At 41.3% G+C, this 20,271-nt stretch overlaps 1 protein-coding gene across 1 annotated transcript in view; it reads right to left on the reverse strand.

Moving 5' to 3' along the window:
• The window catches only part of LOC139442843 (DNA repair protein RAD51 homolog 2-like), a 62,593-nt gene that overhangs the window by 19,995 nt on the left and 22,327 nt on the right, over positions 1–20,271 (reverse strand). The window contains exon 6 of the mRNA XM_071223745.1: positions 20,049–20,232. Within this exon, the coding sequence (XP_071079846.1) occupies positions 20,049–20,232 (184 nt within the window). The remainder of the gene's footprint in view (positions 1–20,048; positions 20,233–20,271) is intronic.

The raw sequence follows: 20,271 nt of genomic DNA on the forward strand, positions 1-20,271 counted from the left end.
GGGCAAGCGGTCGCATTCTTTTGGAGACGCATTAATTTCACGATTTACAGTCTATAAGTTGGATAGAAATGAATAACTAAAACAAATAAATTGAAAAGGAGCCCGAGTGAGATGGGAGATTCAGAACCTGAACCTGAGGAAATTCCAGACTTGCTTTACTCTGGGTTTTTGCATTGCAGAAAGGGCTGGGCAGAAGGGAAAATAATATGGTTCAGGGACTGTGCGACAGGCTATGTCAAGAGGAGCCAGGAGAGATGGCTCAGTTGGCTGCAAAGGGTGGAGAAGGTTTGGGGAAGTCGGAGGTGTGTTATAAGGACGAGGATGAAGCCATCAATGGCTGCAGTATGGAGCGCACAGAGTTGTACAATCCCTGAAAACTCACTCGTACCCTGATGACGTCAATCAGTGCTCACACAATCAACCACAGTCCCTGCCCCAGATCACATCTAGCAACCAGCTTGCCCTCTCCCATATTGCCACATTCATGATTTTGCTTACACAATTTCAGGGCACCGAAAACCTTTTAGTTGCAAATAAACTCTCGACATTGGTAGAATGATCATTATCTCTAAAGTTCATATTTCCCAAAAGAAAAGCGGGAACATATTTTGATAAATTGGAACAAGACAAAGAAATAACCTTTTTCATATTTAACTCAATATATGTGTCCTCCTCAGGCTTCTGCTATGACAACAAACATCTCCACACTTCTCTGACTAAGCCTCTTGGCGTCAAAAGGGGCACCGCAAAAACAACCCAATCCAACATCTCTCATATTTAAAGAATTTTGCTCACCAATGCCAAATGACAAAACAAGTGATAATGCCTAATTAAAAAGTCAAACCACCAATGCATCACAGTCAAATAATCGAAGGAAAGAGCAATTTTTTCATTAAGCTTGTTTCAAATATTTCGGAAGAATGTTGTCGGAACAAAGACCTTGGAGAAAATGACATAAAACGATATTTCCCTAACTTTTCAGACATGTTTTTCCCTAATATCTCAAATTCATCACTATTTTTTTTATTCTCTTTCAAATTCTTTCACTCCCTAAATGATAATTTCTTTATGCTATTACTAACATTTTTTTGGTATCACCCAGGGCAATAAATAAGTTTTTAGTTTCTCCCAAATTCCTCTAATTTGGAGTGGAACTTTTGACAGGCTTCACATCTGTTCTAGCAGTAACACTGCAGGAAAGAAATAGGTAAGCTTTGGGGGGGGGGGGGGGGGGGGGGGGGGGGGGTGGAGGAGGGGGGGAAGAGGGATAAAGGTGGGTATTCCCACAGCCTCAACCATTGTAGAATTCAACTAAAGGTTCCACCCTTTGATAGCTATTTTGTCAGTTTGTCATTTATATCAATAGAAATATTCTGAAAATTTATAGGTTTTTTTTACAGCACATGTACATTTGACATTTTGACTCCACAATAATGACTGTGTTTGTTAAAACAAAGAACAAAGCTATCTACGCCAGCGACATTCTGGAACAATGCCAGTATCCCACACGGAGGAGAGACCTGTAGAATTGTCCTCTAATGTCTCTGTTAAAGCAAGACATAGGACTTTGAGAATACTACTTTCATATTTGCTGCAGTGAAAATTTATCAAAATATTAGGGTAGGTAGCACCAGACAGGGTAACAATAAGTACCATCTTTAACGTCTTTTGGTTCTACTGATTGTCTTTAGAGGCAACTAAACTGGATTGGACGTCAGGTTTGGTGACTTGCTGTATCATCGTATCCTGATAGTGTGGGACAATGCTCATAATATCAACCATTGGTTTGTCTGATCCAGGTTCTTATTGCAGGCTGTCTTGATCACGCAATATAGCAAACAAATGAACTTAAAGACTGTCCATCGCTACAGCTGTCTTCCAAGTCATAATTCTGCATCTTCCCGAAGCAAGAGAGTTAAGGGACTATAAATCCAGTTTCCACCCTTGCTGAACTAGGCTGGTGTTATGGAGCTACATTTTGGCTGGACTAACAAGTCTATGCATAGTCCAATCAAAATCGCGCAACGAAATCAAAATCCAGTCAGTAAACCATTGTGCAGACTTCAGTCGATCGCACGATTTGCAAAGCATGTTCACCGCCAACTCGTCAACAGATATTTTCCAATTCTTTACGTTTTTAATCAAGGTGCTCACGTGACTTTGATGCACTTAGCAACGCAAGTAAGACCCATTTTATCACAGTATAGATCTTGATTACCGAGTGAGTGAGTGAGTGAGTGAGTGAGTGAGTGAGTGAGGCTGAGTGGTAGGGAGGGCCGGTAAGTGAGCGAGTGGGTGGGCGAGTGAGTGAGTGAGTGAGTGAGTGAGTGGGCGAGTGAGTGAGTGAGTGAGTGAGTGGGTGGGCGAGTGAGTGAATGAGTGGGACGAGTGAGTGAGTGAGTGAGTGAGGACAATAGCATGAGCAATGAGCCGTAAGGGTAAAATGACCCACAATCTGCCAGGTCACACATCCTAACCATCCATTCCTCCAATTACTCCCAACACTGGTTACTCAGGAGCTAGTATTCTGGCATCAATTTGTACACATTGTGTGTGACCATGTTTGCAATATTCCAGCTATATGTCGGCAGTCTGTAAATAATCAAGTCTGAACCAGACCATCCAGTGATTAATATCACGAGCATTGATCCACGATGACATGCATCAACCAAGTCAGCAAGCCTGACCACCCGATCCTGTTAGTCGCCTCTTACGACAAGCATAGTCTGCTTTTACGGCAAGCATGGGTTGCTGAAGACCTATTCTACCCCAGATATTCACGGGTCGTGTGTGACCATGTTTGACCGACCATGTAGTGGATTTACTCAACGATATTTACACAAAAGGCAAAAACATATTGAAGTCCATTCTTATACATAATATGTCAACAATAATAACTACACAGATTAATTATATAATCATTAACACAAAAAACCTGGAGACAACAATAAACAATCAGTGACAATGTACAGAACAATAATGCCCCGCCCCAACCATTCTATCATCAGTATCTCAGAAAGCAGCAGTGGGCTTGGCTTAAATCTTTTTCAGTTAATGGAAACATAGCTTCACAGTCAATTGCTTGATTAGCCAATCAAACGCCACGGAATCACTTGCAAGTTATTTATTTTCATGTGGTCGCAAACATGATATTAAAAAATATTTCAAAGTTACAAACTCAGAAATGTTTACTGCTGCTGAAATAAATGTGCCGACCATGCACAAAATAGCATCTTCAGCGACATGAATTCAATTAAGAACGCACTGAAATATTCAATTTTTTATCATGATACCAAGTCACACCATTTACATACACGAATCTTAATTTTTTAAGTATTGTGGATTCACTGGAATCCCTGTCAAAACTTGAGAGGTATACACATAAATCTATCAAACATTGAGTGATGTGGATATAAATCTTAGTTCTGAGACAGCCACGTACACGTTTTATGCGGCACAATTTAGCTAATGCAACCCTTCAATTATTGCCAATAAAAGCTTGCCGTGTTCCCACCCTCAGTAACCTACGCCGCACCACTGGCAGCACACTGCTCGCAACAGCAGCGACAACAGCACTGCACACCTACATGTGGGAGTAATCGACAAGCTCTGTTGTATGTCACAGTGCAAGTGCACCGGGCGGGAGTCTGTGGGTCCCCTTGGTGTAAACCCAACACCGGGCAGAAGCTCACACATAAACAAGACCCCTAGAAACTTAATCACCAGCTTTGAAGAGCCTCCTGAGAATTAGGAAAGGGAATTATAAGAGATTTGGTACAGTGTCAGTTGCACTATATTGTGGGGTATGGAAATGGGGGTTGGGGTGGGGTGATGGAGGGTGGAGGTGATGGGGTGGGGTGATGGAGGGTGGAGGTGATGGGATGGGGTGATGGAGGGTGGAGGTGCTGGGGTGGGGTGATGGAGGGTGGAGGTGCTGGGGTGGGGTGATGGAGGGTGGAGGTGATGGGGTGGGGTGATGGAGGGTGGAGGTGATGGGGTGGGGTGATGGAGGGTGGGGATGTGGTGATGGAGGATGGAGGATGGAGGTGTTGGGGTGGGGTGATGGAGGGTGGAGGTGATGGGGTAGGGTGATGGAGGGTGGAGGTGCTGGGGTGGGGTGATGGAGGGTGGGGATGGGGTGATGGAGGGTGGAGGTGCTGGGGTGGGGTGATGGAGGGTGGAGGTGCTGGGGTGGAGGTGCTGGGGTGGGGTGATGGAGGGTGGAGGTGATGGGGTGGGGTGATGGAGGGTGGAGGTGCTGGGGTGGGGTGATGGGGGGTGGAGGTGATGGGGTGGGGTGATGGAAGGTGGAGGTGCTGGGGTGGGGTGATGGAGGGTGGAGGTGATGGGGTGGGGTGGGGTGATGGAGGATGGAGGTGCTGGGGTGGGGTGATGGAGGGTGGAGGTGCTGGGGTGGAGGTGCTGGGGTGGGGTGATGGAGGGTGGAGGTGATGGGGTGGGGTGATGGAGGGTGGAGGTGATGGGGTGGGGTGATGGAGGGTGGAGGTGCTGGGGTGGGGTGATGGGGGGTGGAGGTGATGGGGTGGGGTGATGGAAGGTGGAGGTGCTGGGGTGGGGTGATGGAGGGTGGGGATGGGGTGATGGAGGGTGGAGGTGATGGGGTGGGGTGGGGTGATGGAGGATGGAGTGCTGGGGTGGGGTGATGGAGGGTGGAGGTGATGGGGTGGGGTGGGGTGATGGAGGATGGAGGTGATGGGGTGGGGTGATGGAGGGTGGAGTTGATGGGGTGGGGTGATGGAGGGTGGAGGTGATGGGGTGGGGTGGGGTGATGGAGGGTGGAGGTGCTGGGGTGGGGTCAAGGAGGGTGGAGGTGCTGGGGTGGGGTGATGGAAGGTGGAGGTGCTGGGGTGGGGACATGGAGGGTGGAGGTGCTAGGGTGGGGTCATGGAGGGTGGAGGTGCTAGGGTGGGGTCATGGCGGGTGGAGGTGCTGGGGTGAGGACAAGGATGGTGGAGGTGCTGGGGTGGGGACATGGAGGGTGGAGGTGCTAGGGTGGGGACATGGAGGGTGGAGGTGCTGGGGTGGGGACATGGAGGGTGGAGGTGCTAGGGTGGGGACATGGAGGGTGGAGGTGCTGGGGTGGGGACATGGAGGGTGGAGGTGCTGGGGTGAGGACAAGGATGGTGGAGGTGCTAGGGTGGGGACATGGAAGTTGGAGGTGCTGGGGTGGGGACATGGAGGGTGGAGGTGCTAGGGTGGGGTCATGGCGGGTGGAGGTGCTGGGGTGGGGACATGGAGGGTGGAGGTGCTAGGGTGGGGTCATGGAGGGTGGAGGTGCTGGGGTGAGGACAAGGATGGTGGAGGTGATGGGTTGGGGTCATGGAGGGTGGAGGTGCTGGGGTGGGGTCCTGGAGGGAGGAGGTGTTGGGGTGGGGTCCTGGAGGGTGGAGGTGCTGGGGTGGGGTCCTGGAGGGAGGAGGTGTTGGGGTGGGGTCCTGGAGGGTGGAGGTGTCGGGGGTGGGGCCATTGTGGTGAGAGATAGGGTGATGGGATGAAACTTGCTTCAAAGTGCACTGACGTGATTCTCCACCGCAATATTCAAGAAGATAATTAACTTTGTGCTGTAAGTGCTTAATGTGTGCACTCAATGATAAAAACCATCCAAGAAAATAATTTTGATTCCCCCTTGTTATATGGTTTGATATTTAAACAAAGGTCCCTTTCATATTCCACAATTAAAGATCATTGGACTCTTTATACATTGAATACCATAAACACCACAATCAACAAAAAATTCAATGAGTGTGTGTTCCTACTCATATAATTACTGTAGGTTTATCTTGTGAAAATGAAGGAACTGGAGAAGTAAAGATTTCAGTCAAAAAGAAATTCCACGAACTAACAATGTACAACTGGAAATATTTTAATATTAGAATAATAATGTTTGGGGGGAGAGAAGGAGACTTACAAAATGAAACGTCTGATACCCCTGATGGTAATCAATGATCCTCCTCATTAATGGCAATTACTGATTCTTTTAACACCAATGCTTAAAAGACACGAGTGAAGGGTATTGGCCAGAGTTTCGTGATAATGATTCATGTATTGCAATATGTACAGCACATTGCAGCATTATTTCATCTGGAACTTTGTGACGACTTGAACTGGATTGCATTTTCAGAGGATCATTAAATTTATGCCCTCCCCCCCACTAATTTCATAAAAGAGCAACAGTGTTTTTGCACACACGCAAATGGGATCGATGACATGCATCAAGCAAGTCAGCAGGTCTGACCACCCAATCCCGTTAGTCGCCTCTTACGACAAGCATAGTCGCCTTTTATGGCAAGCATGGGTTACGAAAGACCTATTCTACCCAAGATCTTCACAGATCCCCCTCAAATGATTTAATGTGGTATAACTGAAATACTGTTCAAAGCAGCGTATAACCAAACTCACTCACTCACTCACTCACTCACTCACTCATTCATGTGATGTTTCTTGTTCTGAACTTAGCCGAGGAAATATTTTCAAACCCTTGACGTTTGTTTTATGGCCGAGTTGGTACTTCAGACAAGAGGGATGACATGAGAGAAAACCACTTGTGTGACATTCAGCCAGGTGACTTGAGAATAACCAGAAAACAAAACCTGTCTGAATATATTTGTTCTTGAAAGGGCTGAGGTGTGTACAACAGGTAAAAAGGGGAAGTTACCTGGTGTAGGTTAATTACAGGTATTACGCCTGCAATGTCTAACTACCGCCATCACTACAAGTAGTCCCAGATTCACCTGCACCGCAGTCTGTGGAGACAGCATGTCTCATGTACAATCTCAATCAGCAGTTGAAGTTACAAATGTAAGTCATTGGTCCTTGACAGAAACCAACTGTTAAAAATAGTTCCATGCACTGTAGCGCACCTGGATGTAGTCAACAGTTTGAACTGTCAACAAGATGGCCACTTCAAAGTTCCTCTCAGCATTAATATTCAAATATTTTCTAAATCTAAAGCATCAACCAAGTCAGCGAGCCTGACCACCCGATCCCGTCAGTCGCCTCTTGCGACAAGCATAGTCGCCTTTTACAGCAAGCATGGGTTGCCGAAGACCGATTCTACCCCGGATCTTCACAGGTCTTTGATGTGCTTGGTGTTTTTTAGTGTGAAATGAATCCATACATTTTTGAGTCACCTGCCACTTTGCTATGGTCACAATACATGCTTAATGGACATAACATACAGGAAGTTTGTCAGGAAGCTGGTCGCAGATAGTTTCACATTTTCAATCACAGGATTCAGTTGCTAATTTCTGAATTCTTAATTTCATTTCAACTTGTCAATTACTGTATGAAAACTTTGTTTTTGAAAAGAATTTGATTTTACTGGTATTTTCCAAAGGTACCAGAATTGTGATACGCACTCATTAGTCTGTAAAATCGTGGCATACCGGCAATACCGCGCATCTCCAAAAGATACACAGTGTTACTTCATACCAAAATAACTGTTAATAGATATATCTGAAACTGATTGTCTATTTCATCTCAGCAATTATTTTTCAGTACTATCAGCCCAGAAAACAAAAACAACCATTAAACTAAAAACAAATTTACTTAATCCACACTTGACAAATGTCACGTGTAAAATGATCCAGCCAAATCGTGACCTTATCACTGAGTGATGTTATTACAGGGGAAAAATGTCTACCTGATAACAATACATATGTTGAACATGATCAGAACTCTTCCTAATTAGCAATCAAGGAAACAGTCTTTGTTGTTATGTGGTAAATACTGTTTTCACATATCTTGGTATTCAACAGACACAGGTGGAGGGGTTGTGTCAACAGTGTTTTGGTGATATTTTGTATGTGAATAAAGTTTCGTCTAAATTCAATCCAAATCCTGAAAACTTTCCAGTTTGAATTACAGCTGAGCATTGTCTGAACAGTTTCTTAAAATTTTATTTTATTTTCAAAAATTCAAATTTTAATATTTATTTATCAATAAGGATTGATTATTGCAAAAACTGGAAAATAATTTTTTGAGTTTGTGGATTTCTTTCCACCCAATCCACACAATCATGCAGGTGACACACTGTACCCACCCAATACACACAATCATGCAGGTGACACACTGAACCCACCCAATACACACAATCATGCAGGTGACACACTGTACCCACCCAATACACACAATCATGCAGGTGACACACTGAACCCACCCAATACACACAATCATGCAGGTGACACACTGAACCCACCCAATACACACAATCATGCAGGTGACACACTGAACCCACCCAATACACACAATCATGCAGGTGACACACTGAACCCACCCAATACACACAATCATGCAGGTGACACACTGTACCCACCCAATCCTCAATAGCAGCCCTTACATCAGCCATTAGGAACCTATTCTGCCTCACAAAAGGAGTCATGTACAAAACATTCTCAGAAAATAAATAAACCAAAAATAAATCAGGTACACAAAGTAAGTTGTTTTTACCCAACCTATCAGAAAACCTCTGTTCACGATACATTTTCTGGCTTCACATAATTTACAAAAATCAGCAAACAAAACGAATATTGCAAAGGAAATAACATTTAATTTATGACACATTCCCCTTACATATAAAATCAGTTTTTCTCAAAATATCAGCAGCTTGTGTCACCTTCATTTTCCATTGGTTTCTAATTAGAAGACCTTATCACATCCCTGTTCACCAATCTGCCGCAGAAGGCTAAAGGGGAGATAACTCTTTACTGTCAATGCTTTGAAATCCACACCACTCCAGCCAACCAGTCACAACTTCCACGTAATTGCCTTCTTCTCACAGACAAACGAATGATAACTGATTGTTAATGACTACAAGATCTGGAAGTAATCTTTCCAAAACCACTTGACTTTCACAAAAAAAGGCCGACAATTACTAAAACCAAACCTTGGATCCACTTAATGATAGTGTGCCACCAATTACAGCCTGCAGAGACATTCATTGGTGAGATTTATATATTTCAAATTGGGCATAAGATTTCATTTACCAGTTTCAGAAGAAAGCCATATTGAGTTACAGTTCTCATTAGATTTTTTCATGAAGCTTATTTTCTGGCATTTAAGTCTGATTTATGTTTTCTTTTGTAAAATATCTGTTCTGTGTGGCCACTAAGAAAACTCAGACTGTGGATGTGCCTGACAATATGTCAAACCTGAGGAAATCAGAGCGACAGATTCAGAAGCTCACCTTTCTTAAATAAGTCTGGGTTCCTGATGTTCAATCAGCAATAATCACATCAAGTCACAGAACGAAAGTGTGGCACGTACTTATCGTGGAGATTTTTGTCTGGGCTCGATCTCAGCATGCCCCCTATCACATGGCTGGAGACAGACATTTTGTTTTTGCTTGTTTGTTGTTTAACGCCTCACTCAGCAATATTCCTGCTACATGACAGCGGTCTGTAAAATAATCAAGTCTGGACCAGACAATCCAGTGATTGACATCAAGAGCATTGATCTACACACTCGGGATATGATGACATGCATCAACCAAGTCAACCCGATCCCGTTAGTCGCCTCTTATCAGGGGGAAGTCGTACAAGAACATGCATCGAGAGGGGAAAAGTATGGCAGTGATTTGGTCTTTGAATTCAAACAATTCTGAATAATTCCAATTGATCAAAGAATGCCACTTATCCGACACCTGAATGTAGAAGTGTTTGGAACTGGTTGGCCTCTCAACATCAATCATTGGTCATTACCCATACTATCAGTGTGTTCACAGCAATCATTGATTGATTGACCCGTGAAGATTCCGGGGTAGAAGCAATCCATGCTTGTCGTAAAAGGCGGCTAACAGGATCGGGTGGTCAGGCCTGCTGACTTGGTTGAAGCATGTCATCGGTTCCAATTGCGTGGACCGATGCTCATGATATCAATCACTGGATTGTCTGGTCCAGACTCGATTATATACTGACCGCTGTCATATAGCTGGAATATTGCTGAGTGCAGCGTTAAACAACAAACAAACAAACATTCATTGATCACAAATGTTTCTTCCAGAAACGTTATGTCAAATGATTAGAGTTGATATTATAAGAATCTTACCATATATCGCTGTGTATAAGGCGAGTTTTTCGTACCTAGAACTAAGGGGCTTTCAAGTGGGGTCGTTTTATACACAGGGTTGAAGAGTTTTGATGTTTACACATTACTGTGAGCACGTGACCCCAGAAATACCATGTCAACAAATCCTTACTGAATTGAAGTACGCAAACTAATCTTGTAATTACACTGTCTGGCTATAAAAAGTGTTCACCTGGATTTATTTTTGCAATCTAATTCATTAATTTTATTCAAAATTTTATTCAATATTGTTTACATTCAATTTGGCGAAATCGTGTGTGAAGTGATCGGTTGACAGCAACCCCGGTCAGATTACCGCTATTTGATGCCTTATAATAAACTTTAAAAGATAGAGAATGGACATATATATCATAAATGCCATACATTGACTTGTTGAAAGTGATATTTGTTGCAGTTTGACTATTATATGTCATCATAAAGTTTTCGATACCGCGAGTGCGGGAACATAGATGGTGATTGGTCAAACTGTTCCATACGAGTAGTTTTTAACCGAGAAATCATTTGCACCGGTGAATGCTTAGTTTACGAGACTATAAACACAGTAATCTTAATCTCTGCATATAAAACAATACCTAGCAGAACAGGAAATACAATTTAATTGGTAAATCATCATGTCTAGTGATGTTTTATCTCAAATTTCAAATTTGTATTGACCAATTTCAATTGTTATGATCTGTTCCTTTCCCTGAATTCGCAGAAGTGATACGATGTTATATTTTTCTGCGGATGAAAAACATGTTCTTGTTGCAAATATAGGGATTGTGTAACAGTTGCTACGAGTCAATGAGGATTACCGTGATTGGATTTTTATTTGTCCTCAGCACAATTTAGTAGTCTCGGGCTAGCGGACTAGCATGAATTTTGAAGGCTGGTATAATGTGGTAGAGTAGAGGCGGAAAGGCTGGGGAATGTGACGAGACTCTAAGACCAGGAATCATTATAAGGGAATATCTAAGAGGCAAACCTGCCAGTGAATCCTGTCACAAACAAGGAAAGCAACTCATCTCAGCGTCTTACCAATGGGCTTATTCTTAATTTCAGATACTCATACAACAATAAACGACCACACTGAAAGTTACTACAGCTTGTTTCACCTGGTCACATGGTACCTCAAATGATGCCTAACCATAAGCTCCCTTGTCTGACAACAGGCAGGAAGCCAGCATTTCTACTTGTATGGTCAAAGGGACACAACTCTGCCTCAGACACGTGCAGCGGCAGTTATTTCACACACAAGCTACAGACAAGTGTAGGCCATGTGATTGTATTCCGGAATTGTGACACCAGATAAAATAAAACCCACACTAAATGATTCATCTCCGCTTCTTCGTCATCACATGATGTCACACATCCCAGCTTCTATCAGAAGGTCCCAGTTATTAGAGAAAACATTCAATGTCCCAGTTCATGTCACAGTTGTTTTCCTCATTATGACCAAATTTTAAAAAAAATTCCTAATCAGCACCTTGAAACATAGTGAGAGGTGTGGAAGGATATATATCAAATTGTTGTTTTATTCTGCTTTGGAAACCTTTGGATTGTATTGCGATGTGTATCATTTTATGACTCGTGTATGTGATATATATTATATCATGACTTGTATACATGTGATATTTATTATACCATGACTCATGTATGTGATATATCATATCGTGAATCTTATATGTGATATATATCATATCATGACTCGTTTGTGTGATATAGATCGAATAACTGAGCACGTTCCTCAGTGATATGAAATTTTTGCGCCATAGTTATTAACATTGAAATATTGGTGTGAAAATTATCTAACATGTTCAAACAGCTGACATCAAACCTTTTTTCTTTCTAACAATTGCAAGATTTGGACGTGTGACATTATACAATACAGAAGTATAGCTAAAATGAGTGAAAATGCAGATTTTTAGTGTTGTCATAAGTTCTAATTATAATTTTAAGGACTGACTGTGTATTTTTTTCGGTTCATTGAGGTAGCAGATTCTTACAAAAGTTTGCACATTGGTTTTTGAATTCGTACCTCAATGAACCGAAAAAAATACACAGTCATTGCTTATAATGAAATTTGACAACGAAAACATGTTTTATCTGCAATAGTTTAACAAAAAACAGTTGTATATAATAAAACAGACAAAAATGCCGAGATTAACAAACATTCCAGGTGTAGGAATACATGCTGTGGTGTGACATGAATCAGGTGATAGTTTAAATATCCACATAACTTACATAGTCAGTAGCCAATCAACGGAGAGTAGGATAACAACAAAGTTCATAGGACCTGTCAATCAAGGCAAGAGGCGAGAAGAACTGCAACAGTCAGACTGTAAAGAACCGGAACAAATATATCCGGGAGAAGGCGGCTGTTTCAAATGACATGCTCAGTTATCGCCAGATTCGAACATTAGTTCCCCGAGAACGAGAAGACACAGTTAGAAAAATTCAAGTTAGATATGAAACCCAAAGACATGAAAGTTGTGGAACTGAGGCAAGGGGAAAAAACAGTCAAGCGAGCCCCCACCTTTGCGGTTTCATTCCTTCTCGGCCTTCGGTCTCAAAGAGTTGTTTGGACAAGGAATATGCATGAATTTCGCTTAATGTCCTGTGCATGACGATACACATAAGCAGAGAGGGAATTCCCTCGACTGTAATATTCAGATTCCCCGACATTCCGTAGTAATAAAAGTAGTCCGCCTGGGTGGGCGTGGCTTAATTTTTTTACATTCAATAGGAAATGACTGCAATAACACGTGACCAATTCTGCTAATCAGAATGCAGGAATGTCAATGAACACAACAAAAATTTAATTATATATATATAATTGTTGAAATTAACGAAGTCTAATTATCATTCATATAAACACATCTCATAACTTTAATAACTATTTGTTGCTCAATTTTTAATTATCAGTCTATTAACATCGTGATCTGTAGATTTTAGTGGTATTGTATGAACTATCATTAGATGAGTTTATTAGACCAAACAGACTTTTACAAGACACAGGCGTCGTACGAGTGACTGAAGTCTCAGACTGCTTTATGCAGATCCTGAGGGCATAAAGGGCCTTAACCCTACGTCATCCTTTGCAACAAGCATACGAAACTATCTTAAGGCATACACCATCCTAATTACGAATAACATCTCCTATCAGTTGTCTCCATTGTCTGCATTATCTATTGGCCGGTTTATCATCTACCATTGTCTCGTCATGTCTGCATGACGTCGTGAGATAATGGCTGATAGTTCAACAGTTCTGATTGGATCACCAGCAGACAGTCTAGAATGTGGACATCACACCATACAATCATTCACGAACTGTTGTGAAATATATACCAGCAATTGTATCAGTGTATGAGACAGAGGTCAGCCCAGGTGATTGATGAACCAACTGAACACAGCTCTTACACATTCACCTCCACCTTAATCGCTAGGACCAGCAGTATCCTTTCAGTCATACAGATACGTAATTAAAACATCACTTAAAAATGGAGACTGTCATGGTAATCTTTTCTGATTATTTCCTTTTCCCATGGATAGTGTTCAAAACTAAAGGGTGTCCTTGGGGTTTGATGTAGCATTTGAATCTAGGAATCTCCTAAATCTTGACTAAAAGACAAGTGCGATGTTGTCCATCGTATATGTCTTCTCCCTGAACCAATGAAACTGACATTTCACATACTTCTTCCCTCCAATGATGACCGTCCGCCCGGAGAGCGGAAGGTCCAGGTTTTGATCCCCGGCTGCGTCATACCAAAAGACGTTAAAAGATGGTACTTGTTGTTACCCTGTCTGGCGCTCGGCATTAAAGGGCTAAAACAAGGACTGGTCGGCTCGGAGTCAGTATACTGTGTCTGAGTGGGGTATTCATGTTAAACTGCAGCATGGTATCTCAGTGAGCTAGCACTATAAATCGGCATCAGTCCGGACTAGTACAAGCAGCCAGCCACACACATACGTGCATGCACGTCGCTATATAAGTGCAATAATCTTGGACGCGACGTTAAACCCAATTTCACCTCACCTCACCTCCAATGATGACACCCCAACGGCTTCTAGAGGTTCGAATCAGATTTTCAATCGAAAAATCTATTAATGCCCATTACTAGGTCATTTTTTTTATCAAATGGAATATTTTTTGTACAAGTGTAGTTAGTGGTGGGGTTCAACGTATATGTTCCCTTTTTTGCGTAATTATACATTTGAGCTTTGACCATGCTGCATAATTTTCTTCAAATTCACTGTAAATATCATCTCCTCAGAAACTACTAGACCGGTGAAACGTGAAATGATCATTCTCACCAAAGATGTCACAGCAGCCATACAGAAAATCTATTTATGGCTATAACTTGGCAATGTTTGTCTCAAATGAAATTTGGCATTTGTTTTGATAATTGTGCACATTCTGTTTTTTTCAATATATTAAATATGGACCATGTTATAACCATGCTCTTGTATTATGGCAAAATATGCATTTTGAGAATGTCTTGGGGAGCTGAACTTCAGCATGTATGTTTCTTTTTATTATGATATCATTATTTTATTGAAATCATAAAATTTTAGTGTTTTTTTTTAGTTTAGATTAGCAACTGAATCCTGTGATTGAAAATGTGAAACTATCTGCAACCAGCCTCCTGACCAACTTCCTGTATGTTATGTCCATTATGCATGTATTGTGACCATAGCAAAGTGGCAGGTGACTAAAAAATGTATGGATTCATTTCACACTAAAAAACACCAAGCACACCAAAGACCTGTGAAGATCCGGGGTAGAATAGGTCTTCAGCAACCCATGCTTGCTGTAAAAGGCGACTATGCTTGTCGTAAGAGGCGACTAACGGGATCGGGTGGTCAGGCTCGCTAAATTGGTTGATGCTTTAGATTTCGAAAATATTTTAATATTAATGCTGAGAGGAACTTTGAAGTGGCCATCTTGTTGACAGTTCAAACTGTTGACTACATCCAGGTGCGCTACAGTGCATGGAACTATTTTTAACAGTAGGTTTCTGTCAAGGACCATTGACTTACACTTGTAACTTGAACTGCTGATTGAGATTGTACATGACACGGGCTGTCTCCCCAGACTGCGGTGCAGGTGAATCTGGGACTACTTGTAGTGATGGCGGTAGTTAGACATTGCAGGCGTAATACCTGTAATTAAATTGCACCAGGTAACTTCCCCTTTTTACCTGTTGTACACACCTCAGCCCTTTCAAGAACAAATATATTCAGACATGTTTTGTTTTCTGGTTATTCTGAAGTCACCTGGCTGAATGTTACACAAGTGGTTTTCTCTCATGTCATCCCTCTTGTCTGTAGTACGAACTCTGCCATAAAACAAACGTCAAGGGTTTGAAAATATTTCCTCGGCTAAGTTCAGAACAAGAAACACCTCAGGAATGTGAAGTTCTTTGAGTGAATGAGAGTGAGTGAGTGAGTGAGTTTGGTTATACGCTGCTTTGAACAGTATTTCAGTTATACCACATTAACTTCATTTGAGGGGGACCCGTGAAGATCCAGGGTAAAATAGGTCTTTCGTAACCCAAGCTTGCCATAAAAGGCGACTATGCTTGTCATAAGAGGCGACTAACAGGATCGGGTGGTCAGGCTCGCTGACTTGGTTGATGCATGTCATCGTATCCCAATTGCGTGTATCAATGCTCATGATGTCAATCACTGGATCGTCTGGTCCAGGCTCGATTATTTACAGACCTAAGCCATTCAGCTGGAATATTGCTGAGTGTGGCGTTAAACAAACAAACAAACAAACAAACAAATCATTTGAGAGGAAATCCCAAAGTCATGCAGGTCATATTAGTTTACAACTCTCAGCCAAGCTGACACCATGGGTCTTAAGTTGGGCAAATTTTGGATTAGGACCTGTGATTAGGAGATCCTGGCACATCCAAGGGATGCAACTCTGCACAGCACATAGACATGAAGTGTGGATACCCTTAAAATGCAAAAATGCTGGCACATAATTCTGGAAAAGAAGTTAATAGGACAAAACCTGAAGAATTTGTCCATCCCAAAACAGCAGATCTGGTTTTGAGACAGCCCCTACCATAACGCACGGAGTACAATGGTTGCAAGTATTCGGTCACATATCAGATATATTGTACACTTGAAACAGGAAGACGGTCACAGAGTGACCAGACAGACTGTATAAGGTGATATCCTCCACTCAGACAGCGGGTAAACATCGTACGTTGGTGGTGGCTACGTAGCGGGACTGATTACCTCAGTATATAGATCCATATGTAGGTAGGTCTGGGCCAGAGAGTGCAACACAGATAACACAACCATGTCTGTCCCACCAACAGGCTGATTATGTCTGCAGCACAAACATTATTTATAAAGAACCACAAACGTAAAATACGTCTGTTATTAGGTGAATGACAGTTGTTTTGCCAAACTGAACAAAACGTTCCTAATGCTTTAGCTTTGCAACAAAAACTTGTAATGTCCCTGATAACACGACCAACACAGAGAAAATACAAATACGTGTTTATGTTCAAGCATTGCATGAAATGTTAAATTGCCTCTGAATTAAAGATATAAACGAATATAATATCCTTAACTAAATCATCTGAATGATATCCCACACTAGTTCACCTTGTTCTTACAGACATCATCATCATCATCTTCTTAACTAATTCATATGAATGATATCATCATCATCATCACCACCACCATCATATTCTAAACTAATTCGTATGAATGATATCATCATCAACATATTCTTAACTAATTCATATGAATGATATCATCATCAATATATCTTCATCATATTCTTAACTAATTCATATGAATAATATCATCATCATCATCATCATATTCTTAACTAATTCATATGAATGATATCATCATCATCACCACCACCATCATATTCTTAACTAATTCATATGAATGATATCATCATCATCATCATATTCTAAACTAATTCGTATGAATATCATCATCATCATCATATTCTTAACTAATTCATATGAATATCATCATCAACATCATCATCATATTCTTAACTAATTCATATGAATGATATCATCAACATCATCATCATCATATTCTAAACTAATTCGTATGAATGATATCATCATCATCATATTCTTAACTAATTTATATGAATATCATCATCATCAATATCATCATCATGTTCTTAACTAATTCATATGAATGATATCATCATCATCATCATCATATTCTTAACTAATTCATATGAATGATATCATCATCATCATCATCATCATCATCATCACCACCACCATCATATTCTTAACTAATTCATATGAATGATATCATCATCATCAATATCATCATCATATTCTTAACTAATTCATATGAATGATATCATCATCATCATCACCACCACCATCATATTCTTAACTAATTCATATGAATGATATCATCATCATCAACATCATCATCATATTCCTAACTAATTCATATTCATTGCGTGTTCTCATGTCGAGGCCCAGCTGCGCATCACCGTACCCTGATGGCATGTACAGTTGCCCATCAACCATTGCAGTGCTCCACAGTTTCAGCCACTGAATATTTACTCACATGGATTCATTCTCATTGGGAATTTATATTTTTCTTTGGGTATTCAATATAATTAACTCCCATGGGTCCAGTCTTCTGGATATTTTAAACCAATAAGCATACAAAAAACATAAATTATTATCAATATGCTTTTATGGGGGATTCTCATTTGCATTGGTTTGTGATAGTTGGAGGGAGAGGGTCACTGTGGTCCAGACATCATTGACACGTATCGTTGACACAACATGCAGATATACCATACGGGTCAACAACACCCATGACATGTTAGTATCTCTGACAGACATTAGCATAAATGATAAAAACTTGATTGACAGTGTCACTCATTGCTACAGGTGGAGCTAGGCTTGTGAATGACAGGCTCTGTGATTACAGACACTACTGCACATTTAAGATGGAATCTGTTCAAGGAAATATAAATGGTTAGTTTTCAATTGTTTCTTTAAAAAATGAATCAAGTTTCCCAATTAACAGAAGGAATTCCATGCAAGTCCTTTATGCATGTATGTTCATCAACTCCTGGGAAAGAAAGTATTGGATTCGTGGAAAAAACAACAACATAACTTGGCTGAAAAGTCGCTGAAACACTGCAGATCCAAAACGGATCCAAAACAGATCCAACTTAGGATACAAAACACTAAGATATCCATATGAAATATATCACAATCGATAACCATTCCTTGGAGATCATAGGCAAAAAAATAACCTCTAACAAATTGTTTCAGACACAAAACAGTGAGTGAGTGAGTGAGTATGGTTTTACGCCGATTTTAGCAATATTCCAGCAGTATCACGGCGGGGACACCAGAAATGGGCTTCACACATTGTACCCATGTTGGGAATCGAACCCGGGTCTTCATGGTGACGAGCGAACGCTTTAACCACTAGGCTACCCGACCGCCCCTGACACAAAACAGACTCAAGGTACCAGTTATGACTTTGACCTTTTTGCCACATATGCAAGTAATTTGAAAATTTATTATTATTGAATAAAACTTTAAAAAAATGTCCACCTTTCTATAGACCACAATATGTCAAGCACTTAAATGATAATTTTGACTTTTATTCCGCTAATGGCTGACACAGTTCATAAAGTCTTGTGTCACCTGTTACCTTGTAAGCATGGTGTTTCAACCATGACAATAATATTGTGTCACCTGTTACCTTGTAAGCATGGTGTTTTAGCCATGACAATAATATTGTGTCACCTGTTACCTTGTAAGCATGGTGTTTTAGCCATGACAATAATATTGTGTCACCTGTTACCTTGTAAGCATGGTGTGTCAGCCATGACAATAATATTGTGTCACCTGTTACCTTGTAAGCATGGTGTTTCAGCCATGACAATAATATTGTGTCGCCTGTTACCTTGTAAGCATGGCGTTTCAGCCATGACAATAATATTGTGTCACCTGTTACCTTGTAAGCATGGCGTTTCAGCCATGACAATAATATTGTATCACCTGTTACCTTGTAAGCATGGCGTTTCAGCCATGACAATAAAATTGTCTCACTGTCCTGCGCAGGAGGAACATTGTACAACATGTGACTCACTGGTCAAGGTAAAGCTGGAATGTAATTCCAGAGATCATAATGGACTGTCAACAAGCACAGATTTTCCGCTATAACTCTGTTGTGGAGAAAAAATAATAAAAACAAAACAAACATTGTTTCCTTTCATGTAACATGAACAGTTAGCATAAAACGCAACATGCTTCGCGGAAATCAGATCGTGGCATTCGTTTCACGAGCAGAAAATGAATGTTGACAAGTGATGCATTGCAATCGTCCGTGCAGGCTTTTCGTTCGTTGGAGCAAGACACACTTTACGGTCGTCGATCAATATTCGTGGTCTTAATAGGAACTAGTTGTCATTGGACCAATATTCGTGGTCTTTGTGTAAACTAGATGGGGCAATATTCGTGGCCCATAGAAACGTAAAGTGTGTACTTGCTCCTATAGTCAATTATTTAGACCTTGCATAGTTTCTTTATTTTTCATTAAGAAGAGAATCACGTTTAGTTCCCCATTATGTCATAGGAAGAGAATCACGTTTAGTTCCCTATTATGTCATAGAAAGAGAATCATGTTTAGTTCCCCATTAATCGTATAATTTCCAGTGGAGTAGAAAAGACGAAAGGTAGACACGTGAACGTCGCCTTCCACTGCGCAACATACACAATGATCGAACCTCCCACCCACCCCACACTCCCAGCCAACCAGTGTGCTTCCAGTTAGACCTACAGAAGCAAGGGTACTTTGCTATTGGGCTGAAATAGTCCCAAATTAAACACGAAACACTTCTTGTTTGTTAGATGAGCAAAGCATCCTCCAGCAAGGGTGACAGCAACTTCAACAAAATGAGATTCAGATCATTCCTATCTACTCACTGGGATGGAGAAAACCTCGGCAACATATTTCAAGATGGCGGCCTCCTGGGACAGGAAGTTGGTGCGGTCTGTCAGATTCCGTCCAATGGATGTACTGAATTCCTTCCGTACAAGGGAGGCGATCGAGTCCACCACGATTAACTTGACCTTCTTAGTGATGATGTCTTCCTCTAAACTCTTCAACCTGCAGGAACAAATAATACAAGTACCGTATTTGATGTAA

Source organism: Haliotis cracherodii, unplaced genomic scaffold (genome assembly GCF_022045235.1).
Source record: "Haliotis cracherodii isolate W230 unplaced genomic scaffold, xgHalCrac1.p SCAF_5, whole genome shotgun sequence".
NCBI classification, from domain to species: Eukaryota; Metazoa; Mollusca; class Gastropoda; order Lepetellida; family Haliotidae; genus Haliotis; species Haliotis cracherodii.